At 47.7% G+C, this 9,383-nt stretch overlaps 1 protein-coding gene across 2 annotated transcripts in view; it reads left to right on the top strand.

Annotated features, from left to right (window-relative positions):
* The window catches only part of Tbc1d8 (TBC1 domain family member 8), a 104,607-nt gene that overhangs the window by 66,258 nt on the left and 28,966 nt on the right, over positions 1-9,383 (top strand). For both annotated transcript variants that reach the window (XM_013351072.2, XM_026785483.1), the window contains exons 4-5: positions 2,535-2,763; positions 4,815-5,055. In XM_013351072.2, coding sequence (XP_013206526.2) covers positions 2,535-2,763; positions 4,815-5,055 — 470 coding nt within the window. The remainder of the gene's footprint in view (positions 1-2,534; positions 2,764-4,814; positions 5,056-9,383) is intronic.

Raw genomic sequence — 9,383 nt, 5'->3', positions numbered from 1 at the left:
CCACCACTGCCCGGCTAAGTGTTTTTTTTTTTTTAACTAAAGTTTAAAATTTTACTTATTTTTGAAATTAATGTGTATGTACCTGTGTGAGCTTGTGTGTAGAGGTGCCACAGAGGCCAGAAGAGGGTGTTAGATTCCGTGACACTGGAGTCATGGGCGGTTGTGAGCTGCCCCTATGGGTGCTGGGACCTGAACTCAGGTCCTCTGCAAGAGCTGTAGGCACTGTCTCCTGGGTCCTCCCACCCCGGAGGTTAATTTTAGTATTCCCAGGGTACATAAGTGTGGCGGAAGCTCAGCTGTGAGGAACTGTGAGAAGTGTTCAGCACTCAGCCTCCTCAGGTATCTTGAAAAAAGGAAGGGTGAGTTTGTGGGGGAGTGACAGACCAAGGACGAAAGTCAAGGGGAACGGGGGCTTGTGGGACAGCTTGTGACTTAAGGGGTTCTGTGCCCCGCTGCAGTGCTGTCTCTAGGCTGGTGAACATCTGAAGGGGTCTCTAGTAGTTTAAAGTCAGATCCTCTTGCTGGCCCTGGGGAGGCTGTGCTGGTACAAACAGAGCTTATTGCAGTCTTGGGTGGAAGGGGGGTGGGGTTTTCTCTCTGTTGTCTTCAGCTCAAAATAATCCATGTGCCAAAGTAGCATATTTGGGGGTGACAAATTTAGATGCTCAGTACTGGAACTAGCTACTTTTTAAAAGTCCTGTCTCGCTGGGCGATGGTGGCGCACGCCTTTAATCCCAGCACTCGGGAGGCAGAGGCAGGCGGATCTCTGTGAGTTCGCGACCAGCCTTGTCTACAGAGCTAGTTCCAGGACAGGCTCCAAAGCCACAGAGAAACCCTGTCTCGAAAAAAAACAACAACAACAAAAAAAGTCCTGTCTCTTTGCTCTGTGTGGAGGCACATCCTGCAGTGTCAGCACTGGGGAGGCTGAGGCAGGAGGCTCTCAAGCTGAAGATTAGCGTGGGCTGCACAGTGAGTCAGAAGCTTGCCTGGGATGCTTCTAAAACCTAGAACTCCCTTAGGTTTTAGACAGGGCTTCTCTCACTGCGCCAAGAGCGCTCTGTTTTGATTAGATTGGCTAGTGAGACTCCTAGGATCTGTCTAACACTCACTGTCCCTCATCACTAGAGACGTGGAAGTGGGTTGCCACACCTGCTTTTTCCATGGGGGCTGGGGATGGAAACCGAGGTGCTCATGCTTGCACAGCAAGGGTTTTTACGAACTGAACCCATCTCTTCAGTCTAGCCTTCAGATTTATGTTTAAAAAAAATGAGATGTCAATTCCAAGGTCTAATTTCAAAGATGAGTTGTAGTGAGCGGCCAGGCAGCACACCGTAAAGTTGCCTCATCTTAAGAACATGGGTGTTTATGAGATCAAATTATAACTAGATTTTTCAAATTCATTCAAATACACGAGGCCTGTGAACATTTCATAGCAGCTTACCTGGAAAGATCAGGAACTTAGATGCTTTATTTCTTTCTTTAAGATAGGATCTCACTGTGTAGCTCTTCTGGCCAGAACTTGCTATGTGGACCAGGCTGCTCTTAAACTCACAGAGATCTACCTCCCTCTGCCTCCTGAGCGCTGGGACTAAAGGCAAGGCATGTGACACCACACCCAGCCTTTTCAAAAGTATTTATTTACTTATTTATTTATTGTATGCATAGTTTTGTCTGCTATTCAGTTCATTATGTATGTGCCTGTTGTGCCTGCAGAGACCAGAAGGGGGGCATCAGATCCCTTAGGACTGATGTTACAGATGGTTGTGAGCTGCCATGTAGATGCTGGGAATTGAACCCTGGTCCTCTGGTAGCGCAACCAGTGTTCTTAACTACTGAACCATCTCTCCAGCCCAAGGAAGATACTTTAATTGAAGAATTTAGCAGTGAGCTCCCAGGATGGGGGATCAGAGTTGTGTAACCACAAACTTTTGACCTTTTAAAGGGACGTGTCTTATATCATGGGTGTTCATCCAGGTTCTTTGCGCTGTCCATGTCTTTACACCTGAAGGCAATGGAGGTACTTAGTACCTCAGGGAAGCTTGACTTGATCTCCATTCTCCCTCAGCAGAACGTGTGAAGATACTGAAGTGCAGTAGTTGCTAGGTTAATATCACTATTTGTTCAATTCATGCAAAAATGTTTTTACTACATTTATTTGTGTGCAAGAATACCCATGCCACAGTATGTGTAGAGGTCAGAGGATAACTTGTGGGAGTCGGCTGTCTCTTTCCATCCTGTGGGTGTTGGAGATCAAGCCCAGATGCTCAGGTTTGGCTGTACTTTTACTCACTGAAGCATCTCAATGCATCTTAACTTTTTTTTTTTTTTTTTTTAATGTGACAAGAAGACATTCGAGTTAATGTTTAACTCCAAATTTCAAGGACAAGATTTGGTTTTGACATCCTTTGGGTCAGTTTGTCCTCTGTTACTTTAACAAACATCCAAGGAAATCTGGTGTCCATCTTTTCTTCCTGCTTTCCCGTTGTGTTGAACTTTTGCCTGGCTGACCAGGTCCCCGTCTCTTTGTGCCCCAGGCTCTGATCGCGGAAGAGACCAGTAGCAGACTGGCTGAGCAGGAGGAGGAGCCTGAGAAGTTCCGAGAAGCCTTGGTGAAGTTCGAGGCCAGGTTCAACTTCCCTGAGGCAGAGAAGCTGGTCACCTACTATTCATGCTGCTGCTGGAAGGGCCGGGTGCCCCGCCAGGGCTGGCTCTACCTCAGCATCAACCACCTCTGCTTCTACTCCTTCTTCCTGGGCAAGGAACGTAAGTGTGGTTGAGCCAAGGGACACTTGGTCCTGAAGTCACAGATACAGCCAGCCCCAGGGGGATGCTTAGCCAGGAATGCTTTAGCACCTCTGCCGAGAGAAGCAGGGTATATTTCCATGGCATGCTTGCTCCACTTCCCAGTGATGCCTGCAGAGAATCATGTTCATTTTATAGGCGTCTCCTACAAGGGGCTTCCTTTTCCTCCCTTAAACATTTCTGCCTAACTCAAGTAGCGACTATCAGGCTTTAGTAGATGCTTTGAAGATGCAGTATCTTAGCTAGCGCCTGAATAACCCTCCAGGAGGGCAGATTCTTCTCCAATGTTTTTATCTTCTGTCTGTGGGTGTTTGAGTATATGTATGTGCACCGTGAGTATACCTGGTGTTCACAGAGGCCAGAAGAGTGTGTCAGATCCTCTGGAACTAGTGTTATAGACAGTTGTGAGCTGCCATGTGGGTGCTGGGAATTGAACCTGAGTCCTCTGGAAGATTAGCAAGTGCTCCTAACTGCTGAACCATCTCTCCAACCCTGAATATGTTCGTGTGTGTGTTTATGCGTGCGTGCGTACGTGTGTGTGTGTGTGTGTGTGTGTGTGTGTGTGTGTGTGTGTGTAGGCAACTGAGCGTCAGCATTCATCTTCCTTTGCTTCCTGACTGTGGATGCAATATGACCAGCTTCCTCAAGCTCCACCACCATGACTTCCTCCCACCATGGATTGTACCCTGGGACTCTGAGCCCAAATAAACTCTTTTCTCTCAACTGCTCTTGAAAAGGAGTCCTGTCACAGCTCTAGGTAAAGCAACAAATCTGATATATAGTGTCTTTTCCTTTTCTGCATTTGTCTTTCAAGGGAAGTTGGCTCAAGGCCCCCTCTTGAGCATCTCTGGTGAGCTCCCTGTATATGGTGGGCGATTCCCACTCGGCTGCTTCACTGATGCTCCAGGACTCATTGCACACTGTTCCCACATCCTCCCCTCACTAGCCTGACCGTAGGCATTCTTATTGTTCTTGTCTGAAATTCTCATCAATTGAATAGCCTTCCTTTCCTCATAGCTTCCCTGTTTGTAAATCCCTGTTCCATCCTTTAAAACCCAGTTGATTTTGTCCCCTCCAGGAAACGTCCCTCCGTATAATCTGTGCATGCTTTTGTTATTGTGCTGGAGTCCATCAGGTTGGCTTGTTTACTCATTTGTCTGTCTTATTTGAATGAGCTGCTTCAGGACATGATATGTTAATGATTTTTCATTGTTGGACCAAAATACCTGATAGAAACAGGAGCAGGTTTATTTGGTTTACCGTCTCTGAGGTTTCACACTTACATCAAGGCACTGGGAATGTGTGTCAGGGGAGCCTCCCCTTTCCACTGTGGGCAGGAAGGAACGAAGGACAAGATTCTTCAAAAGGCCCATCTGCCCCCAAATAGCACTGTCAGCATGGGACCAAGCCCCCACATGCGAACCTTTTGAGGTTCATTTTATATCCAAACCATTACATTGCAAACCATTATACTGAACTCTTCACAGTCAGTTACTTAATAAACTGGAGTTGGTGGTGTAAATGAACTAAGGTGTGTGTGTGTGTGTAAGAAAGACACTTTGTCTGAGGACACAGAAGCAGCTAAGAAATTCCTGTTGAGGATGACACAAATGTTGCCCTTTAAAATGGCCAGAGCCCTGAAGACAGAATTGCACTGTGAGTGGAAATGGTAGAAGTGTTTGTCAGCTACTCAAAAGAGTCAACGAGAAACCATTTTCAGATCTTTATTAAGGCTCTCATGGCTGGTGGGGTATTCGTGGGAAAGTTGTGCATGGTTGACTCGGCTTTCCGGAACGGTGTTCCCTGGATGTCTGTGGCACTTGGGGCAAAGCAGTAGCCATTAACATGGGAAGTTTCACACCGATCTGTGAGAAACCCATGGAATGAGGCACAGTCCCACATGGCCCTAGACACGTCTCCCTGACCTGGCTCAAAAGACATTTGTGTTTTTGCTAAAGAAGAGCTTTGACATCATTTGCCGTGTAGTTCAGATTTGCCCTTCTCTCGTCCAGTTAAACTCGTCATCCCTTGGGTGGACATTCTGAAGTTGGAGCGGACGTCCAATGTCTTTCTCACGGACACCATCCGGATCACCACACAGAATAAGGAGCGTGACTTCTCCATGTTTCTGAACCTGGATGAGGTGTTTAAGATGATGGAGCAGCTGGCAGACGTGACGCTCCGGAGGCTGCTGGACAATGAGGTCTTTGATTTGGACCCTGACCTTCAGGAACCTAGCCAGATCACCAAGAGGTAGGGCTTCAGCTCCCAGGTGTCCCTCAGCTGCTCCGGGGACCCGCGCTTATGTTCACCCTTTACGTGCCTGTGCGTTTGGTAGCCTTGGATACGTGGTTTTCCTCCATCTGTTTAGTCTCTGCGGCCACTCAGTCCACAGCTGTGCAAGTCCCTTCTGTAAAATACTGTAGGCCTTGCACATGGCCTGTGCAAATGCCCAGATACCGTGCAGTACCTCCGGAGGACTTGTCACACCTAATACAGTGTCAGTGCTGTGTAAGTAAGTGTCACACTGTACTGCCAAGGGAAGAATGCTAAGAAAAAAACGTATGAATTCGGTACAAAGAGAACTTTGTTTCTGAATATTTGATTGCTGGATGGTTGGACCCAAGGGTACGGATCCTGTGAACACTGAGGGCCGATGTGCCAGGCGTATGTTTTTGCGGTGGTGTCACTCAGATTTGCCTCTCTGGTTAACCTTTTCCTTCTCTGTTGCTTTTTTGGTTTGTGTTTGAGTGTGTGTGCTGCACACACACTACTGACAATATGAGAGAGTCAGTTCTCTGCTGCATCATGTGGTCAGGCTTGATGAAAATGTCTGTATCCTCCAAGCTGTCTGGCGGACCCCATCTCTGTGGTTCCTCTTGACAGACAGAGCAGAAATGATGACTGTCGTTATTCTTCATTTCCTTTGTGTGGTAGACAAGGCTTTCTGGGTCTCTGTTCCCTTTCATTCCAAATAGTTCAGTACTTAATGTGAACTCCCTTGTGGTGGAAATGGGCTGTTTATCAGGGAGCATGAAGACATTTCACTTCTTAATGCTGGTGGGCCTTAAACCCAGGCACATGCCAGCTAGGCGTGTGCTCTGACACTGAGCTACAAGCCCAGTCCTCTTGTCCGATGCTAATCTTCTGGGAGGGATTGTTCGGGACCGTACTTTTTGTCCTCAGGAGTGCAGTTCTACTATAGAGCCAATAGTCGTCATCTGTATTTAGCTTGACCATAACTCGAAAGACTTGGTAGTGACCTTGTGAGGTAGTTATTTGGATTTGTTGCTTTAAACAAGTTCAGCCTTACCACCTGAAGCTCAGAAGTTTGAGTCTGATGGGTTTTAGGCTTTGTGGGTTATGGCACTAGGTACAAAGGTGACCTTAGAGAAATAAGAGCCCATGGCAATTATGCATCAAAGATTTTTAGGAATCACTACACTTTGGGTATTTTTTTTTAAAGATTTATTTATTTATTGTGTACACAGTGTTCAGCCTCCTTGTATGTCTGCAGGCCAGAAGAGGGCACCAGATCTCATTACAGATGGCTGTGAGCCACCGTGTGGTTGCTGGGAATTGAACTCAGGACCTCTGGATGATCAGCCAGTGCTCTTAACCTCTGAGCCATTTCTCCAGCCCTACACTTTGGTTTTGAGACTTGAGTGTCTATCCCGGCTGGTCTTGAGTTCCCTGTGTAGCCTAAGATGACGCTGAATTTCTAGTCCATCTGCCTCTCCTTCCTGAGTGCTGGGGTCGCAGGTGTATGCAGTCAGGGTTCTGCATGCTGGGTCGGCCCTCCGCCAACTGAGCCACGCTCCACCTCTTTGGTTTTGTGTTTGTTTAGTTCTATGTTTTAATATTCCTATCCATATTCTTCTTAGTTGAAGACATAGAAGCTGTGCTTTTTCCTGGGAGGAAGCTAGGTACTGCAGAACCGGAAATTCCTTGTCATGGCTGTCAGCTGCATCTCATGTTTCTTTGTCTTTGATATATGAATTGGATGTCTGTAAGTCAAACACACGTGACCTGGAAAGAATCTGAAAGTTCTGAAATCCAGCGTTAGAGCATGCTGAGTTTTGGGTTATCAAACCAGGGATCTATGCAAACATCCCTTTTTTAAAAACACAAAAATTTGAGATACTTTATGTCTCAGTCATTTTACAGAGAGAATACTCAGCCTACATTAAGTTCACTCAAAGCTTTGCAGTCTAGTGTTTGGCGATAGGAAGTCTCTAAAGAAAATGAAGATACTGGGGTTGGGAGGTGGCTCAGAGGTTAAGAGCGCTGACTGCTCTTCCAGAGGTCCTGAGTTCAATTCCCAGCAACCACATGATGGCTCACAACCATCGTCAATGAGATCTGATGCCCTCTACTGGCCTATAGGATATATGTAGGCAGAATACTGTATACATATAAATAAATAAATAAATCTTTAAAAAAAAAAAAAGAAAAAGAAGATTCCTTATTTCTCACACAGGCATTCCCTGAGCATCTTGGGAGTGTTCCACAAACGACACTGTGTTCGGGAAGAATTCCCATCCCTTCTTGCTGTGTGCATTTGTTTTAGACTGAGTGTTAGGAGTAAGGCACCAAACCTCACTGCCCTTTTGGGTGAAATTCCAGGAAATTGCACATGATTTGGGTTATCTTTGATAATGGGAGAGTTTCCTTGAGAGACAATCTGTACCGCCCTCTCTTGTGATGGGCCCTGGGAACTCTGTTCTTTGGTTTTCTGATGCCCAGACACAGGTGCTTGCATACCTCCCCTCCCCTTCAGTCTTCACAGCCATCTGAGGAGATTCGGTTTGAAAAGAAACAGCTTGGTGCCGCCATGCTTCTCTGCAGTAGTTTGATGTTGGAGTCCTTTCAGTTTAGCTTTTAAAGATCTCTTCAAAAATGGAAGAGCCATGATGACAGGGCCCTGGGTGTTGGGTCATTGCTCTTGTTGTGTCTGTCCATGTGTAAACACCTGCAAGCCTGTGAGCTGTAGTCACATTTCCTTTGGCATAGGAGTCCTGCGTGCAGCCACATGTGTGCTGGCCGGCCTCCCTGGATGTGCATTAGGGTTGTGTGTGCTGGTCAGCCTCCCTGGGTGTGCGTTAGTGTTGTGTGTGCTGGCCGGCCTCCCTGGGTGTGCGTTAGTGTTGTGTGTGCTGGCCGGCCTTCCTGGGTGTGTGTTAGTGTTGTATGTGCTGGCCGGCCTCCCTGGGTGTGCGTTAGTGTCGTGTGTGCTGGCCAGCCTCCCTGGGTGTGCACTAGTGTTGTTGACAGAACAGAATCTAGAGTTTCCTAGGAGACAGCCTCTGAGCATGCCTATGGGGCATCTCGAAGAGGTAGGCTAAGGTGGGAAGATACTGAGTGATGCCCTTTTAACTGGGGTCCTGTACTGTGTAAGATGGAGAAAGCAAACTGTTTTAGAAGTGGCAGTGTTGACTGTGTACATTTCACACTCAGGATTCAGGGAGTCCCCAAGTCTCCACCCACATTCTACCCTGGCCAGCAGTTGAGTATCCAAGGGCCCATCATGGGTCCATGGACTCATGACCTAGGCAGGGTACTGGTCTCCAGTTGCATCCCCACCTGCCAGTTACCTGGGAAGGGACTTTCTCTAACATGAAAGGCTCTGGTTGTCTGCCCTTGGGGTCGTGCCCATCAGTAGCTTTTGTCATGGAGACCAGGCCTGTGGGTGTAAACAGGTAATGACTCAGGCTCCTTGGCACCTTGCCTAGAGGCAGATTTTAAAGTTTAGGAAAACAGTCTCCCCAACTCAGAGCCAGAGAAGCTGGAATGCCCTTCCAGCTCTTTCCTTGATCCATTTTCACTTCCCTTCCCACATGAAAGCTTTCCAGTGGTGACCTTTAGGGGCAAAGGATACTGAGTATCCATTGCCCGTCAGGTCACCTTGGACCTATGGTCATTCCACTGAGACTTGGGTCCCCGGGTTGGAGCAGAAGCAGGCGCTGTGAGAGTGGGAGGAAGGGGTGGTGCTTTGCCATCCTCCGTCAGTCCGATGGAGGAGAGAGGAAAGCTGACTGCTAGGCTTGGTTCACCTGGACCAGAGCTCCTCAGCACAACATCTCAGGGTTCAGGAGGCAGACTGTGGTGGTGCGGAGGAGGATGCTGTTCGGGTGGTGGGAGAGCCGGGAATAAGCTGATCCTGAAATTTCCGTACAGAGTGTTTATCCCAAAGTTAGGATCTGGTTCGATGTCCAGCCATTCTGTATGGAGGGCAGGGCAGGGGAGCTTGGAGGGGAATGAACCATGGCTTCTTCCGGTCTCTGGCAGGTTGAATACTGGGATACAGTCAGTTGCACGTGGGAAGTACTTCCTTCCCAGTGGCTACTGGAGAGTGTGTCCTCAGTGGCAAGCTCCTGCCTCTATAGACCTTTTTGGCATTACTCCACAAAGTCATCCATCCTGTTTCCTGCTCCTCTTTCATAGCCCCCGTCCACGCCCACTTCTCATCCATCCGATCAGAGCAGGCCCTATGCTGGGAACAGGAAGACAGCTGGGAAAGTGGTAACCCCACTGGGCAAGAATAAGATCACTACCACAATTCTTTTTTTTTTTTTTTTTTT

This window comes from Microtus ochrogaster, linkage group LG2, assembly GCF_000317375.1.
Source record: "Microtus ochrogaster isolate Prairie Vole_2 linkage group LG2, MicOch1.0, whole genome shotgun sequence".
In the NCBI taxonomy this organism is placed as follows: Eukaryota; Metazoa; Chordata; class Mammalia; order Rodentia; family Cricetidae; genus Microtus; species Microtus ochrogaster.
Note: the sequence above shows the minus strand (reverse complement) of the source record. Positions and strands in the feature narration are given on the sequence as shown.